The sequence below is a fragment of the Phasianus colchicus genome, chromosome 2 (genome assembly GCF_987193195.1).
Source record: "Phasianus colchicus chromosome 2, bPhaCol1.hap1.1, whole genome shotgun sequence".
NCBI classification, from domain to species: domain Eukaryota; kingdom Metazoa; phylum Chordata; class Aves; order Galliformes; family Phasianidae; genus Phasianus; species Phasianus colchicus.
Window position 1 is genome coordinate 22,743,077 of NC_143437.1, and position 19,329 is coordinate 22,762,405.

General features: G+C 40.7%; 1 protein-coding gene across 1 annotated transcript in view; it reads right to left on the reverse strand.

Moving 5' to 3' along the window:
- TRERF1 (transcriptional regulating factor 1) overlaps positions 1 to 19,329 on the reverse strand; it is a 104,253-nt gene that overhangs the window by 18,491 nt on the left and 66,433 nt on the right. Inside the window, 5 exon segments of the mRNA XM_031595155.2 lie at positions 1,966 to 2,214; positions 3,118 to 3,268; positions 4,004 to 4,050; positions 4,613 to 6,242; positions 15,306 to 15,403. Coding sequence (XP_031451015.2) covers positions 1,966 to 2,214; positions 3,118 to 3,268; positions 4,004 to 4,050; positions 4,613 to 5,980 — 1,815 coding nt within the window. The 5' untranslated portion in view covers positions 5,981 to 6,242; positions 15,306 to 15,403.

Consider the following 19,329-nt stretch of genomic DNA (forward strand, 5'->3'; position numbering starts at 1 on the left):
AGTTAAGTTTCAGAAAATTCTTCCTTTTGTAGGAAAAAAAATTGAGAGCTGTTTTACAGAGAATTTTGTAGATAATGAGCATTCAGAACAGCAAGAGGGTGAGAGTCACCTATAACCAGAGACACAGTCCATCATCATGGTAACCATTCAGTGCTCAACAGAGGTCAAGGGGGAAAACTCCCAAACTTAAGAAAACAAAACCAAATACAAACTAACACTGAGTACTAAAAGAGATATGGATGTTCATAGATTCTCAGCTCAGAATCATGCCAATACTTTTCTGAAGCTCCAGGAACTGGTGCCCATTATTCAAGATTTTATGTGTCTACCTGGGCTCTGCTGCCCCACATTGAGAAACGCAGTCCTCACTGGACAGAACCTATCACCTCACCATCCTGTACTCTTGCTGAATATTTACTTCCTTTTGCTATTTGATTTTCACCAATTGCATCAATTTGTGAACACTTTATTGGACAGCTGAAAGCACAGTATAAATATGACACAGCCCCTGTTCCTTAGTATAAAAAAATGAGAGTGTCCAATAGCAAAATTCCTCTATAAAAGAAAAAGCAACTGTAGATCTTTTGATCTTTGAATATTCCCAGTGCTATTGCTTATATAAAAGATAGGATCTAGAAAGGAAACTCTTTGAATTTAGTTTGCTTGGGCAATGACAAAGGCTTGCAAGCATAATTTTGAGTGAACGAATGCGCATTTAGCCAGACACTGGTAGATTTAATCTTAGTCACTTTGTAAATGTTGCAGAAATACACAAGCCCAAGCCACCTACTCTGGTGTCTCTAGAAATCTCCCACTCAGAGCTCATGAATTCAGAAAAGACTGTCCCTTTCCTCTCCAGAAACTAGAAATAGTAAAGCGAAGCTGCACTGCTGAGTTACAAGCTAAGTACTGTGACATGCTGGCTTCCACAATAGAATGGAAATCAACGTGTAAAACCTCCATCTAAATGGAAAAGAGATTTTCAGATTTTCTGTGTATTTAAATTAATGTGTATGTCTGAATGAATGATCAGGAAAAGGTGATAAATACACAAATACTACAAAGAGCTACCCATGACTGTACACGTTGTTGCCTTGTCGTGACACCAGATTCATGAGGAGGAGGAAAAAAAAAAATCACCAGAGCACGTCTCTACATCATAGAGATAATACTGTAGAGTGCTTACACTCCTCAGTAATCCCTTATCATGATGCAGTCTGCAAGTACGGATTCAAAGAAACGAGCAGCCTCTATTCCTGTGCTGGAATAGGAAATAAACAATTCCACTTGCTTCAGAACTCTTCAGGAAAACAATAAAGAGCATTCTCACATCTCATTCAAGGGCTCATCAGTTCCTTGTGCTGCCTGACAATTTCAGCTTTATAAGTGACTCGAAAGCAGTAAGCATAACTATTTTTCCTATGTCAGAATTCCCAGTGATTAACCCTTAGATCTAATGCATGCAGACAGGAAGGGAAAAATGATTTCATTGTAAAACTTCAGCCAGCAAGCTTCATACTGGCTTAGAGTGCACACTAAGTACTGCACACTGCTTTCCTATTTACAGCTGAAATGAGAAGCACATACATCTGATTTAAAAAACAGGAAGAAATGAAACTGCTGAATTTAAGCAATAACATAAAAACAAAGCAGCCTGAAAAGGAAAAACAAAACCAGTAAAAAGATACTAAATCCCTTTGTTCTAGTGGGATAAAAAGAATATCACATTCCAATTTCGAATGACTTGTTTTCAGCAGAAGTCTCAACTCCTCAGTAAAGAGAAAATTAATATTTTCCAAAGTCTGAGGAAGAAATGATACAATGCCACGGCCTTGTTTGTTTATTAGGCATCATTACAATTCTAGAAAATGTTCTAAAATACGGACATTTTAGAACACAGCAGCACTATAAGCAAAGGGATTTAACAGACACAGCAGACTTAGCGGCAAGAAACGCAGCACTCACAGAGGACGAGCAGGGGTTGGCCACTTTTGGACTGCACGGTGGAGAGAAAGTCATCTTCACGAGAACGGGCATCTCATCATCTGACATAGAGCTGGCAGGCTTGTCTTTGACTGTGGCAGTGCTGGCAGAGGGCTGAGTGCTGGGTTCGGGTGACAGAAGCTTTACAGGGACAGACACTGGCATGACGATGGGCGCGAGGCTATCCACCTCTTTAGGCAGCGGCTGCTGTGGTGGTTTCTCTCCTTCATCCTGTACAGACAATTAAAGGCTTTCAGCCCAAGCGAGGGAGGGCCCCTTCTGGATTGATAAACTATGCAGTGTATGCACTGTGGCTGAGAAGAAGAGGCCAGGGTTACAATACACAAAATAGCCTTGCTTCTTGGACTCTGTATTTGCCTTGAAGGAAGTTGACGGATTACTTGACTCCCATGTAGGATTTAGCCTCAGTGACAAATAACCACATTAAGCATCTTTACATTATTGCAGAAGGGGCAATAAACACATGCCCTTCTTTTATCACTATAAAGGCAGAATTCCCCATCACTCACGAAGAACCTGGTAGCTCTTTGGCTTTCTGTAGTAATCCCCCATCAAGAGAGAATTTTTAAAATATCAGGACACTGAAAAACTGACTGATGGGGCAAGTTGTCTTTTTTCAGAACAATTAAAACCCACATTTTTCATTTGGTATTTGTTGATACCTATAGAACTACAACACTTTGGAAGAAAACTGTCAAAGATTCAATAATCCTGCTCCTTCAGTTAAAGCCTGGGAATGTTTCCAATAAACATCCCTTAGTCATCTAAGTAGTCCAAACGAAAATAAGGAAGACTTGATGTTCCTGATATTTCTGATGGAATATAAACAAACATGAGGGGAAAAAATTCAGAAGCTTGTGCCATGATTTTGTAGAGTGTTTTTGTAATGTGCAGAGACATAAAGAGGCACAAATTTTGTTCTGTCCTCCACCATCTCTCACTTTTAGGTGAGACTGTAAATTATCAGAATTATGTGTGCCTCTACATAGACAGGGTGTGACATAAAACAGTGCCGAGGAGAACAGGTATGATAGCAAAGCAAAGCGTGGCAAAGCAAGCAAACATCAACATGGAAAGAAGAGAATCAAATACTGAAGTAAAATGAACTGCTACCTGTTTGAAGTTAGGAGATGTTCTTACTCCTCCATGAGACCTCATGTGACCATTCAGAGCAGGCAAACTCTTAAACTCCTTCAAGCATACTGAACACGTTAGCTTGCTCTTCCCATCAGCTCTCTCGGGAAGTGTTTCTCTGTTCAGGCCACTATTGTTAGTTGAAATTTTTTTAGCATGGAACAGAAGAAGAGACATCAGTTCGGCATTCCTTTCTTTGCAGAGGAAGCTTTTCTTTTTTCAAGGAAGTCAATAAAGTTTTACTGCTACACCTTTACAAAGCCACAGGTAAACACTTGGTGAGTGTTCTAGAATACACGGGTGATAACCTAAATCAGTTGTTCCCAAGATACGGAGAAAGAGAGTTTTGAGTAGAACACGCTTGTCAAAACGTGACTCTTGGTATGGATAAATCCAAGAACCCAGGAGAACTACTGTGACAGACCTTCATATTCCAAACACTTGGATGTAATTTCCCTAAACAGGATGGATAACAATGTTGGAAGACACCTCAAACCTGTAAGGGTGAGATCTTAAAAAAAAAAAAAATAAACAGAAGGTCTCTGCTGCTGAAGTACAACTGCAAAACATGCATCATCATTCCTACTCTTAAAAATGTGGTGTTAAGCACCACATTTTAATAAAGGTGTTCCTTTATTGGTTTGGATTGGTTTACTTTTTGTGGGCAAAGACAAGGCATTTGATTTTATTATGGAGGGATGGGGAATGGAAATCACACAAACTTATAGCCACAAAACACTAAGATAAAGATGTTTCTAGAAAAGAAACATCTATGATCTTCATAGGGTGCATTCCTCTCTCTTCAAACTGCAGCAGTCCTTTGTATTTCTTACACTTAAACCAAGAACACAAAAAAATATAATACCTTTGTTCTGGGGACAGTGGCTGCAGTCTGCCATCTGACAATTGCACCTGCCATTATAAGAAGAAAGGGGAAAAGAGGGGAAAAAAACAAAAATAATTTTTCAGGAAATACTGATATATAAATAAAGGTTCTCACAGCTTTATTCTTGTATTTTGCATATGCTTCTACTAATATGCCTCTGAACTGAGAACTTTACATTTATTCAGCAAATCAGTGCCTCCATGAGCATGGCTAGTGCAAGCTTTCTTACACTCACCTCCTGTTTGAAGGTTTCCCTCTGCTGCAGCAGTATTATGTTAGGAAACAAGGAGCTAAATTTTTATGCGCATTGAGACATATGAGAGTTGAAAAATGAGCAGGAGCATCTCGACTCTGAGCTCCCCAAACTCTCCCATGAGGCAACCACTAGCCTCACAGCAGCAGCTTCATGCTGCTGCCCACTGGCCCAAAGCCAAGACAGCGATGTAGAACTCTGTTAACACAGTTCTCCAAAACATCCCAGCAGTGCCCACTGCTCACATCTTGACTACCCAGCTCCACCATAACATTTCATTTCCTGGCTGCTTTTCCGATAAACAAGTTTGAGCAGGGATCGAAAATATCACCTACCTGAGGCCACCCAGGGCCAGGAGAGTCTTGCTGAGAGCTTTTGTTGTTCAGATGTGCTCCTGAGGGTGGCAAAAGAGTTCGATGAGGTACAGTGTTACCCGCAGAATTGACCTCCGACCGCGCAGGATCCTCCGCTGTCCCTGGTGGAGTGAGGCCGACATGGGAGTTCAGAGATGCAGCTCTGCCTTCACTTGTGTATTGCTTCTGCTGGTCGTGCTGCTGCAGCAAACCCTGTGGGTACAAATGCCTGTACTGTTCGTGGGGATCCTGGTAGCAATACGGAGGCGCCGCTCCCAACTGGATGAGCTGCACAGGATGACTTGGATCCTGGGGGTACTGGTGGGGTTCATGCACAGTCTTTGGATCGGGTTCCCTGTGATACGGAGGAAGCTGCAGTTGCATTTGTTGCTGTTGTTGCTGTAGCTGCATGACAGGCTGTGTTTGGTAATACTGAGCTATTTGCATCGGACACTGCCTCTGCTGCTGCTGCCGAGTTGGCTGTTGCTGCTGCTGTTGGATCTCATGTATTGAGAGTCGCTGATGTCCCTGCTGTGGCTGAGCATAGTACTGAGTCTGCTGCAAGTGCTGCATCTGTTGCGGTAAGAGCTGCTGGGACTGCATTTGTTGAACGTGCGTCTGTCCCTGCTGAAACGCAGAATGAATCTGCATTTGTGACAAATGCTGCTGGTAGTCGTAGTACAACTGTTGGTGCTGCATGACTTGCATTTGTTGCTTTTGCTGTGTGCTTGCAAAATTCTGTGTCTGCTGTGGCACTGGTTGATATCTTTGTATGCTGGAAGTTACAGGCTGTTGCTCAACTGCTGGCTTCTGGGACAGCAGCTGCCTGAGCGCACTGTCACCAGAATTATCCGCCATGGAAGTCTCAGTGTGTAAAACCTGAGCCATGTTGTTGACTTGAATTCTCAGATTTTGGTTAGCGAATACTTGTGTAAAAGAGTCCAACTTATGCAGGACCCCACTGGTTATTTTTTGTGATCGATTTTCGCTGGGTTGAGAATAAGAATATTGGTATCCATCATGAGATTCCCCCTGCCCAAGGGGGCTCCACATTGCGCTTTGATTACTCAAATTGTTCCGCACTGGGACGTGGTTTCCTGAGCCAGAATGCGTCCATGTTTGTCTAAGTGTATCCATTGACCCAAGACTTTTTGAACCTACAGGCAAAGCTATACTGTCTCTTGAATCTTGGGGAAAGTGGGGGGAAAGAGGGGACGCCTGGGGAGCATCTATAACAGATGTCCCATAACTATGATTTAGAGATGGAAGGGAGTTCATTTGGTGTTGATAGTATAAGTTCTCATTGCTGTTGGCAGTATGGTTAGTTTTATACAATTGCTGGTCCCCCATTTTTGGTCACTTCTGTTCCAATCTTACAGGCACGCGAACCATTGAAATCTCTATGAACCCTGAGATAGCTGAGTGAGGGAGTGAGGGGCGGGAAGAGAAGCTAGGATTACTTATAATTCAGCATGTGCGTGTGCAACAGAAGGACTAAGATTTCCTCCAGTCTGTCAGTAATTCCAATCAGACTCAACGTTGCTTCACATCTTCAAAAAATGGACCACAGCGCAAATCTTACACACAGTAATAGGTTCAGTGTGCCAGGCATCTACAGAGTAAGAGAAAGAAAGAGTAAGTGTTGGCCTTCTACATATTCTGTTATTGTTATTGCCTCAAAGGAAACCAAAATCTCCAAATTCAAAATGCATAATCATATGCAAAATTGTAGTAGCTGGCCTACTCCAGTGCAGTTAGGTTACTTCATCTCATCCCATTATCCTGCTTCATATCTAGTTCTCACATAAAATCATTCTGCCAGATCCAAAAAGTCCCATTCTTCAAAACTGAGCTTTTTATTTCTCTCGATGTATATGAACAATCGAGCAGTTTTAGCTGGCCACATATTGCTCTCTTTTGACTACCTTTAGACAGCTTACTATAAAGCCAAACCAACTTTTCTAATGCTGCTAGTTGTCAGAAGCAAAACACTCATTTTGTAACACAAAATAATAACAGATATCTCCATAAAGGCCTGAAAAGGCAAGTAAAACAAAAGCCAGGGCTTTGAACAAAGTTGACAGTACTCAGATTACCAGTACCTGTAAAGGACCAACACCTAAAAGTACAAACAAAAAAGTGAATTGCTGCCCAGAATTTGCACAGAGAACTGCAGAGCTTCTCACAACTTCCAGGGTACCTACAACATATTCCAGTGGTATGAAAATACACTGTCACTGAAGAGTAAGAAGCAAGACTAATGTTCACTGCAGTAACAAAACAAAACAAAAAAACAACCCCAAAACCCAAACTACAATCAAAAAATCACAAGCGTATAGATACTCAAATGCATCTGTGCTTGTAGATTTATTTGGCTTCCCATCTGGAATCTGATCAATGCTAAAACCAAATAGGTCCTTGGAAATCATAGAAGCAACAGAAATCTGTTAAAGTCACTCATCTTACACCAGGGATGCTGATTTCCAACTTCTGCTGTCCTTTCTCACGCTTCTTCAGTTTGCAATGCTTTAATAGACTAATTTACAGTAACTGCAACCATTTATCATTCTTACCATGTAAGCCACAATTCAAAGCAACATTTTGAAGATGCCTGTACTGTTTTCAATGAACAAAACAACAACAACAACAAAATAGAAGTATATTACAAGGTTGTTTCTCTGTTTTACAATAGGAAGTGATCACACTGTCTAACGTTACGCACACATGCACAGAGGCACAGTATGCCTATGCACATACAAGTATGTTTCAATGCAAAATATTCTTCTGAACTTTCACAAGAGCAAAAGAAAATATTAGGCAACAACTTTAACCCTGTCCCTGTCACATCTGGCTTTCTAAATGTAATACTTTCCATCACGGGCTCCTTTGTACTCATGTCTTTACCTTTTTAAACTCAGGAGAATCCTTGACCTGAATGAATAAATGTGAGGTCACTGATAAAGAAAAATTTAACAATTGACAGATGTATATTAACGAGTTCTGTGCTAGCAACAGTAAATAAGGCTAATATTTAGCTACGGGCACAAAAAAACCCTACTACTGTTCTAGCATAATGTAAGAGAGAAAACCATAGCTCCCAATGAAGAAAGCTTTCAGTGTGTACATAGTTTTTGTGTAAGTAATCACTAGCATGTAACTTTTTCACATGACGAATGATGGCAGAGAATAACTGCAAGTTTATTTCCCCTTTCAGAAATACACATTGCTTCCTATTTTCTCTGAACACACTCCCTTCCAAGGGAGTCAATGGTCAGGTTGCCAAAGATTTTTTAGCCACAACTCAACTTCAAAGAATTCCTATTAAAAGTTAGGAGGAGAAATTAAACAAAGCCTGCAAAAGCATTCAAAGGACATAAAAATAAACACTGTGTGGTATTTCACACTCAAAGGCCATCAACTTATGCAGGAAGAGGGGTATGCTACAAAGGAATATGCATCTCCTTTCATGCCTGCGAAGTTCAGAAAGCTCAGCTGAGACTCTGAACATCTTTCCATGAGAACAGGGCACGAACGGATCAGTCTACCTACCTTTTCCAGAGGACGTATGTCCTATTTTCACTTATTGATAACATCAGAATTTACAATAGATGACTTTTTTTTGGTTTTGCCTCTGCTTTTTAAAGTTTGTTTGAAATGAGAAGCATTAGCCAAATGACAAGAACTAATACTGACACAAACCAGTGAATTGAACAGACATCTCCAGGAGTCAATTAAAAGACTAGAAAAAAGACTTTCAGGAGTAGGACAATAGAAGCGCTTACTCCAAAGGCAGAAAATGACGTGATTTTGTGGAGTCATAAAATATCCTGAGCAGGAAGGTAGCAACAAGGATCACCATGTCTAACTCCTGACTCCACACAGGAGCACCCAGAAATCAACCCTACGTCTGAGAGCACTGTCCAAACACTCTTTGAACTCTGGCAGCTCAGGGCCGTGCTCACTGCCCTGTGCAGCCCGTTCCATGCCCACCACCCCCTGGTGCAGACCCTGTCCCTAACCCCCAGCTGCCCCTCCCCTCACACAGCTCCATGCTATGCCCTCAGGCCCTATCGCTGTCACACAGAACAGAGCTCAGTGCTGCTCTCCGCTCCCTATGAGGAGCTGTAGGTCATTATGAGGCCTCTCCTCAGCTCGTCTGCTCTGCACTGAGCAAACCCAGGGATGTCAACCTCTCTTCACACTCCTTGCCCTCTGGATTCACCACCATCTTCACAGCCTTCTCCTTTGGGCATTCTCTAATAGCTTTATGCCCTTCTTACACTGTAATAACCAAAATGCAGCCAGTCCTGGAGATGAGGCTGCACAGCAGAACAACTCCTCCCCTCACATGGTGGCAGTGCCCGGCCTGGGGCACCCCAGGGCACAGTTGGCCCTTTGGACTGCTGGCTTGCATTCAACTTGCTGTTAACCAGAACCCCCAGATCACTCTGTGCTGCACTGCTCTCCAGCCTCTCATTTCCTCTGTTCATATACACACGGCTGCTCCATCCCTGGTGCAGAATCCAGCACTGTTCCTGCTAACCTTCATGTGGTTAGTGATTGCCCAGCCCTCCAATTTGTTAAGGTCTCTCTGCAAGGCCTCTCTGCCCTTGAGGGAGTCAGCAGCCTCTCCCAATTTAGTGTCATCTGCAAACGTACTTAGCATTCAACTCCTGCATTCAAGTCATTGAAGGAAACATTGAAGAGAAGTGGCCCCAAAATGGAGCCCTGAGGAACTCCATTAATGACAGGCCACCAACCTGACAGAACACCAGCTACTGTAACCTCTTGTGGCCAACAGGTCAGCCAGTTGCTCACCCATCGCATTATGTATTTGTCTAGCTGTAGCTGGACATTTTGTCCAGAAGGAAACAGTATCAAAAGCTTTGCTGAAATTCAAAAACATTACATCAACTGGCTTCCCTTAGTTAACAAGGTGGGTATGCTTGTCATAAATGGAGATTATGTTCATTAAATAGGATTTTTGGCTGTTAACTTATTTTAAAAAGCCATTTTTCTTGTTCCCTGCAGTACCGGCCACCTTCAACTCTAACTGTGCTTTGGCTGCACAAACTTTCTCCCTACAATGATGAAAAGCATCTCTGTAGCACTCCCACTTTGCCCGACCTCATTTCCAGTGGCCGTATACTTTCTCTTCCTCCCCAAGCTCAAGGAGATTTTTGGTCGGCCAAGCCAACCTACTATCCTGTCTGCATGACTTCTGACACTTTGTAATTGTTTTCTCCTCTGTTGTTAAGCAGTAGTGCTTGCAAAGTGACCACTACTGATGGATCCCAATGCCTTCAATAACAGTTTCACAGGGGATCTTGCAAACTAGTTCCCTGAGCAGCCTTAACTCTGCTCTTCCCATACCCAGGGCTGAAGACTTGGTGGCAGTTTTTGTCATACTACCAAAGAATTTCAACTCAACTATTTCATGGTCACTGAGATAACAGATATTTTTTTTAGTACTTGAACAGGCTTAAATTCAAGGTCATGATGTTATATACAATAGCATCTGCAATCAAATTTAAAAAAATGCCAACAGAATACATTGCTTGTTGATTAAAACCTAACAAAGAAAATCTCAGTGCTGCACAAAATATAATTAAGGCCTAAAAGGCACAAAAGTTAGTTTCTTGTGAACTGAGAAGCCATTGGCAATGTATTTCTACTTCTTTCAATGACAGGAAGAAAAGGTTGTTTTTCCTCCTTTTAAGCACTCATGCTTAAACACTTCTAATTGCAATTTGTTACAACTATTACTACTAAATGGTTAAATCAAACAACTTCTGAAAGCAGCAGCTTTAAAGCAACAATGGTTCTGCAGCTGTATGTTTCTTTTCTTTCCAACAGCCACTTACACTACTTAACCTATTACATTTCTGACATTGCAGATATATCCCAATTACGCAATCATTACAAAGAAACAGAGAAACAACTGTGAAAGGACAAAAACATTTCTGTAGACTGCCTAGGAAGAGAAATACCCTATTTAATATTATGGATGATATCTGGACCCAAACTAATGGGAGTTCAATTGATTTCAGCAGAGACAAGGTTTCACTTCAACTCTTCTACTTTCAGCATGGTCCCTACAAGTCGCACAGCTTCATTCTCCAGACTGAAAGCCACAAACATGTCAAGCTTGCTGAAATGTCTTTACACATTTCAACCATCTTCCTCTTCAAACACTAAGGCAATACAAGTAACAGTTGCTCCTAGAAGCACACCATAACTTAATTCTGGTGTACATAAAATGGAAGAATGTTCTGATGTTATCAGTCTTCAATAAAGATTATCTGATTTTACATCCTTCATAAGTTATATCACTGAATAGGTAGAAAATCTTACAGAAGGCAGACAGCAAAATATCAAGGAGACAATAATTATAACTTACTTTACAAAAAAAAAAAAAAAGAAAGAAAGAAAAAAGAGCTTTGTAACACAACACAAAAACAGAAATCTGCACAACATTTCAACTTCAATAAAGAACAGATCCAATCCATCATACTTTCGAACTCCCTGAATCCACATGAACTTCAGTGAGACAACCACACCAAATAAGTCAGTGGTCACAAGTTGTGCCAGGTGCAGGATGCAAAAGCAGGACTGAACGTCAGCCAATTCCAATTCCAGAACTACATTAATGGAGAGAGATGACCATAGATAAAAGACAATAGGATAGCACATATTAAAGGAATTAAATGCATTAATAGACCATCAAAATATTATGATGCTGATCTAAGCCACTGCAGCATACTGCATGGCTGCAAATCAAAATGGAATTGGATCCTATATTTTGTCCAATTTATTTCAAAATTAATTAATTAATTAATTAATAATAAAAACTACATGCTTTTAATAGATGAACTACTATTTAGTCTGAAAGCAAAGAGAAGAAGGCAGAAGCAAAACCAAAAAACCTACAACTCCTCCACATTCAACTGACTTCTGCAGGACAGAGCACTTAGAGCTACTCACATGCAGTAGCATTAGGAGATGTTAATTTGCTGGGGCACAATGCAGCCAGGGATTATAGCACTTCAGCTGAAATAAGTTTAACCACCACTTTCAGCAATCTAAACAGCTTTGTTTTGTTGTGCGGTTGTTTTTCTCTCTCTTTTTCTTTTTTTCTTTTTTCTTTTTTTTTTTTTTTGACTAATAACTCAAGGCACGCCTGCTTACAAAAATGCGTCACAACTTCGAGTTCTCTCCACACTGGAGACATGTTTTAATCATGCCTTACTGCCCTTTAGTCGGACAGGCTGAGACATGGCTTTCTCACATCTGTATTTTCACTATTAGATTACAAGCTTCATTTTTAATCATGCATATGTCAAAATCCAAAAACAGGAGTTCTCTGTTTTCCTCCTTTCTTCTTTTCAACTTTTTTCTACCACTTAGTTTCCATATAAACAAAACAGGATTTATCTTATTCTTAGCCTTTTTTTTTTGGAATGTTTTTACTGGCTTACTTTGTAATTCAGAAATGCAAGATCGTCTGCTATGCTATGCCTACGTTTAGCCAGTCATCACTCTCATCATATCCGTCTCCGATTTCCTTTAGGACAGACACACAAATATACAGCAGTTCCTTCCCTGATACACTCTCTCCTGCTGCCATGAAGCACCAGGAGCCCCGGCTACCTGGGCTACCTGCAGTCCAGCCCTTAAGTAAGTGACAGCCCATACAGGCATGATTTTCAGCTGAGCACTGCTGACATACAACCAGTATTAAGAACCCACCAAAGAGAGTAGGTTTAAAACCCAGGAGAGAGCTATATGAGAAAGGACATACCTACATTATTCAAAGCCAGCCTCCAGGAGCAGAGCTGACACTATCCCTACCTCCTCAGATGTGTTAACTGTAGCAAATGGTGGATGGCAAAGCACAGCAATGGGGGAGGAAGAGCAGTAGGTTTCAGAGACCCCTGTGCTTCAGAGCCCCTAATGAGATACCAGGTTTTCCTCCACAGCTCCTTGGTTAGCCACAGTTCAAACCCAAGCTCCATTTCTTTTTGTTTCTTTGGCGAGAAAATAAGCATGGGAGAAAAGCAGCACAGTACTAAAACAGAATGAATAATTTCTAATGCCAAACAAGATGGCCAGAGGAATTAGCAGAAAGAAAACAAAAAGAGGAAAGATGACAATTCAAAGAACTACCCGTTTTCCTATAGAAATTCTGAAGATGGATCATATGTAACAATAGAGGCATGGACTGAAAATAAGGGTAAAAAGATACAGAGTCATGGCTTGAATAAATAGCAAAATAACAATATGAATTTCAAGGACCAACTATAATTTATATAGCTATCTCAAGGACAAATACTCAGGGCTGAAAACCTTGTCATCCCAGTCCTGGATAAAACCACTTGTATGTTTTGCACTACGCTTGAATTCTGACTTTCTTTGAATGTCAGAGGTCGCAAATCCATACTCATATCTGCACATAAACACAAAGGTTGGAGCTGTTATGCGAAAAGACTACCACAAGAGTATTCTAGTGTAGAAGGAACAGGAATAAAATAATTGCAAAAGTGAAAAGGAAAAAAAATTTAGTATACTGAGTTTATGGAAAGCATATAGGAAAGCCATATGTTCTTAAAATGGAAGGGGAGATTAGCTGCTTTTTAATTTTAATGACAGTAATTCTTCAATAGTTGCACAAATCCTTCAAAAAATATCATTCCCTTTGCAGATGAGCTCTTACTGCAGTGCAGTGCAGTTGGAAAGGCTGGTAAGTCTCATGTGGCTGCTCATTTGAGCTGTTCCCATTTCCACTCTTAAGAAAAACTAGAATGTCCTAATTCAGTTTAATAAAGAACACATTGGACATGGGGGAGGGGAAAGCAACAACGACACTGGGAGGGGAACCGAGAAATTTCTCCATTTCAATAAAGTTTAAAAATACAACAACAAAAAAACAACAGAAAAAACAACAGTTGATCATCTCAGGAAAGTTTCTAGAAAAGGGGGAGGAGAGAGGAAGACAAACAAGCAATAACATTTTCCTCTCCTTTTGATCTAAGTTATAAGCAGAAAATGCATTCTGAGGCACTGGTAATTTAATGAAAACTTTTCTCCTAAAACTAACAGCATTCTTGTTATTCAAGAAGAAGAAGCTGAAGAAGAGGCTGATTTCTAAATAAAGCCAGTAACTCAATTTAGTTTAAGGGAGATAAAGTTCCACGAGTCCCAGAGAAATGAAGAAAGCTGCTTCAGCAACCCAGATCATCTATGTTGTCAGTTGAACAGCGCTACAGTTTTGAGCTACTTTGAAGTGTTCTCAGAACCGTGACTGAAGCAGGTAGCATGTTATTTCATAAAAATGACAGATATAAAATGGTGTGATCGTCTCACAATACTGATGAAAAATCAAAACAAAAACCTTGATTAGGGCCAGAAAGGCACTGGAATTGCATATCCCAAGACTAAGTGACCAAGAAGCTTGCAGAAGACAGGATTTATTACAGGGGTTGATCAGCACTGACAAAAACAGATTTTTAATATTCACCAATACATTACTGCATATTTGATCAAGGCAAAAGCTGTCTATGAAACTTCATTTGAAATGTCTTTACCCAATCCAGGTTTACTGACTGCTTATATGAAAGAAATTGTAACAGCTTCTACTGCTGTATCAAGGGCAGTACTTCCATGTGCTTCCTGGAATATCAGTGTGTCCTCTTATCCCTACTGCCCTCAAGTTCATATTTTAGTTTGCTGGTATTACTGAATTGTGTAACTTATTTTTCCTCAGCAAGTCCCCAGCATGAAGATCGTAAGGATAGACAGGTTAGACTTTGCCCACACATTAAAATCTCTGCTCACTAGTGCTGAGCTGGGAGAGAAGGGGGACATTTCATGCCTTCCCACTCAAACATAAATCCATCAGCTATCACTGTGGCCACAGCAGCTAAGACACTATTTTAGCATAAGGTGAGAACCCTTATGCTACACTTCACCTGTTTCTTCGTGACCTCTACAGTACTTCTACTCTGAAGCTTGTAAGGTGATTGACTTTTTCTGTAACTGTGAACGTTGTGAAACAGTCAGAGAACACGGGCTGAGATTTGCAAAAACAGGCAAGAAGGAAACATCCTGAGACAGATAAACAACTAGAAAAAAAAAATAACATTAAAAAAAAAGCAGGTAGAAGTAGCATTTGTGAAATAGCATATGGATAAGCTTTCCATAGGGAAGTTGCAGCTATTTTGAGCCAGTGCCTCCCTCAACGGAGGCCAAGGTTTCCAAAATCTTGCCAGTGGACCCTCTGAAAAATCAATCCTTCTAAACTCACCATGTTGGTACCTAGCTGTGGGATGACAAAAAAAAACTGAATGGGTACGTGGAACTGAGCACCACAGCTTCTTTTAATTATGGTAATGCCCATTTTGTTTATACAAGACAAAGTGGGCAATTTAGGCCTTTAGGAAACATATGGATGCATGGGAATCTCCTGTGCCATACATACTGGGGCACATAAAATGTACTCCAATGTAATGTCTTAGAGAATACAGTCAACATACAGCTAACCTTATCTGAGAAGTCCACCAATAAGACTACAGACACTCAGAACCACCAATTTTGGGAAACGGACAAAAAGTACACACTGAGCCTCATTAAACAACCCAGCCTCATAGAAAGTGGACACATGATGTTCCAATAGTACCTGATTTTTGATTACTTGTGAGACTGTTGTATCTTGCCGTGCTGTCTTCGCCATAACATTTCATGCCGTTCTCATTCTGTGATCTCAAAGTGATGTATCTAAATGTAAAGCAAAAGAACAGAAAATCATTTTTTAACCGTTACCTTATAAAGTATCACCAACTCACTCCATAAGCAAGCCTGCAAGAATGAGCATCCTATTGCAACACAATCAAATATTAACTTCTATTCATTATGAAATCTGTGCTACTCTAATATTCAACTCAGTATTGCAAGGGATATCTATCAGCAAGGCAACTCCCTCAAAAAACAGCAAGGAACCCCTCTTCCATATTAATAGTGAGAGACTGCTTTATTGTCAAATCTCTGGGACACATTCATGATCCTTCAAATTACAAAGTAGTATCAGTAAATTCATCTTTTCTTCTTACTTACCTTGGCACCAACTGCACAATGAAGAATAGTTTGATTCAAAAAATAAAACAAGGTTGCACTTATATCACAGACACTGTAAGGATTTCAAAGGATCTTATGCTTCTCTGACAGGCCCAAAGGCAGGCTAGATGCTCTCGCTGAGAGGAGACCTTGCTGTCCAACAGCTTGCAGCATGATTTAAACAAGGTGTAGCTTTCAGGAAGGGAGGGATTAATGAAAGTCAAAGATGCGGGCGATACAATCAGGTTGTCAACAAATTCGAAAGAGATACCTCGTCAAAGCATATAAATTATTTAAATAAAAGCAGTGCATTTGCTTTGTTGGTGTTGCTGCCAAGACAACTTTCAGGGAAGGCCATGAATGAATCACAGAACCACAGAATTGTAGGGGTTGGAAAGGACCTCTGGAGGTCATCCAGTCTAACCTCCTGCTAAAGTAGATTGCGTAAAGTAGTTTACACAGAAGAGCATTCAGGTGAGTTCTGAATATCTCCAGAGAAGCAGACTCCACAACCTCTCTCAGCAGCTTGTTCCACTGCTCTGTCTAAAGTTCTTTCCCATGTTCAGATGGAACTGCCCATGTTCCAGTTTCTGTCTGTTGCCCATTGACTTGGCACTGGGCACCACTGGAATGAGGCTGGCCCCATGCTCTTGACACTTGCCCTTAAGATATTTATAATCACTGACAAGCATTAAGCCAATCTGGATGATGGAGTGAGGGTTCTCAGCTCACTGATGTCAACAGGAAGCTTTCTATTTGCATTAGGCCCTGCTAGTAGGTTTTGGAAAGCTGCTGCAGCCATGAGAGGCAACTGTATAAACAGTGTCTCACAGGAGAAGGACACAGGTAATACCAGGAAGCTTGATCAGCATTTTCCTCCTCTCACCCTGTCATCTCCACATCTGATCCATCTGCTGAAATTACTCTCTAAAGGTCTCAGATAATAGGTCCTAAGCACCATGACATGACTGCATGTAGCAAGAAACTTGTTGCCAAATCCAGTAGTTCCTTGAACAGTTCAGCTCCCCTCCCTCAACCTTCCAAGGCATGGGGAAATGAATCCAAAGGGTTTCTTCACCTGGCCCAGCACTAACCTCTGCAGCCCATGGTATGATCCCCAGGAGCCAAAAGAAATAGAGGGGTTCACAGCACAATCCAAAGTACACACTGATCCAAGTACAAGCTGCAGGAGAAAACGGAACTCCTTATGAAGCCTACCCTGTCCGAAATGTCCTTTTAAAGAACCCCACGGCTGATAGTAAATGATTCCATTGCACAGAAACACAGGAATAACCTCGGATACAACCAAGTTTTTGCTTATGAATTTATTGTGTTGGGTTACAGTAACTACCATTTGTGCATGCCTGAATTTCATTATGAATGTGAGCTGAAATGCTGCAGATATCTCAGAAAGCAAACAGTCCATTAGCTGCTTGCAATCTATCTGCTGATGGCTTTTCTCAGTGAATCCTAAATTGAAAGTATAACTTCTTTAATAAATATGCTGAAATAAGAAAAGCTATTATAAAGTCTCATCTATTTACTGTTTTATCCATTTCGTTTTTTATACTGGTATTTCATATCTTTAGATGTCCAGCAGGCACCTTGAACGTTCCAGATGACTGACTACATTTGGAACAGGATATATTCAGAAGCATACGGGAAGCCCATGGTTAACTCTGGCAGCTACAAAAGCTGTTCAACACAGTTGTTTAGAACTTGCCAAGATCTGTTTAAACTTCATTAAAAAATAACCGCTATATCATGAGCATTGACCACAGTCACACTACATAGTTTTGCTTGCTTTTTAGTTTATCCATCTAAAAATGTCAAAGCATTCTGCAGACAGACCATCCCAGGCAGCTTCCAAGAGAGGCCAGCCAAACTGACAGCAAGAAAGGCAACAACAGCGATGTCCAAAAAAATCCTTTCCTTATTTTGTATTTCTTTTTGCTGCTTTTCTCTCTACATCACCTTTTTGCTCATTTCTTTCATTATGTTGATTTATGCTGCTGAGTCATTCACCTCCATCAGCAGAGATACAGTAATACCCACATGCAGTTGTATGGAAATTAGCAGGCACATGCAGAGCTCTTTTGCGTAATACCACAGGTAAAGAACAAAACTTTGGGCACCTCAGAGACAGAGGTAGCAAACTAATGACTAATAAAACACTGAAAATAGTCCCAGTGTAATTAATGCAGAATAAAACCAAACACTGCGAAAGTACGTAAAAGTCACAAATAATGTTTTAATTCCTTGAAAATAGATTTCATTAAATTTCATCAGCATCTCTCATTTTTTAAGTTTGGATCCAAAACCAGTCTAAATTAATATTCTTTGGTTTTATTCCTACCACACCCGCTAGATTCTAGATGAACCTAAGCACAGTAAGGAAAAGGGAAGGGAAGTCTTCAGCAACATTTACAAATTAAGAGCTAAGTCAGAGATCAGCTATCCCATACACACAATATAAATTCTTCTTCTCTCTTCATTAGGATTGATGACACTGCTGGAAAATAAGGAGCACATAATACCTTTTATGGGAATGTAAAGCATGAGCGAATTAGTACGAAGAGAATGCAACTAAATCAATTTCTCATCTCAAGATAGTAATGAAGGCAATTTCTTGAACTCGACTACGTTTATACCATATTGATCAGCAAAGCTTCACACTTAAAAATTAAACTAGTTATTTTTTCAGGAATAAAATGGAAGCTGTCAGTAAACTCTAGGCAAAACACCAAAGGACCAGGAGCTGCACAAAGACCAGCTATGTTAAGCTTTGGAAACGCAAAGCTTTCACCTACCTGCAAGTTACTAGACAATGTCACAGGAAGACATCTAAACAAACACTATGTTAGCGGGTGCCTTCAGAGAACAGATTTAAGGAGAAGCAAAAGACACACAGGACCTCTATAATGGATAGCATAAATGCCAGCACTGGTTCCTCCACTTACAGTTTTACCCTGCGGTGGCAGCTCAGGGTCAGCATTTTTGCTGCAACACTTCCACTCTCCTCAGCTGCAGACTCCATTCTGACCACACTGTATTCCAAGACACTGATCCCCTCCTGAATGAACTTCTGCTGTTGCTCTGAGGCCCAGCAGCAGGCTGGGATGAGATGAAGCTTTGTCTGAAAGATGAAGTTGCAATGCCCTCCCACCACCATGAGCAGGGGCACTGAGGAAACCATGCAAGTATGCCTTATGCTATTTGAGTTTGTACAGCATGGCCCACATGCTTCCATGAGCAGTGCTACAGCTGCAGTTGCTCAGCAGTTTTGACATGGGAAAGCTAGACAGATCGAACAAAGATGAAGATATTCATATTCTCTGTCAAAGTAAAATGACTAACAACACTGGACACACAGCATATAGAATAGTGTTATTTACTTGAACATGATGGATTTGTATATCAACTGACAACAGGAACTTAACTGATGTGCAAGAGTTAGTAACTCAGATTCTCCACGTACCATCAGAGCACCCTCAGAGTACACAGGAGTAATTAGTGATTTCTCTTCTCCTGCCCAGTGGCAGCCTAACTAACTGCAAACAAATATTAGCTGATAATCTTCCCAGAGTTGA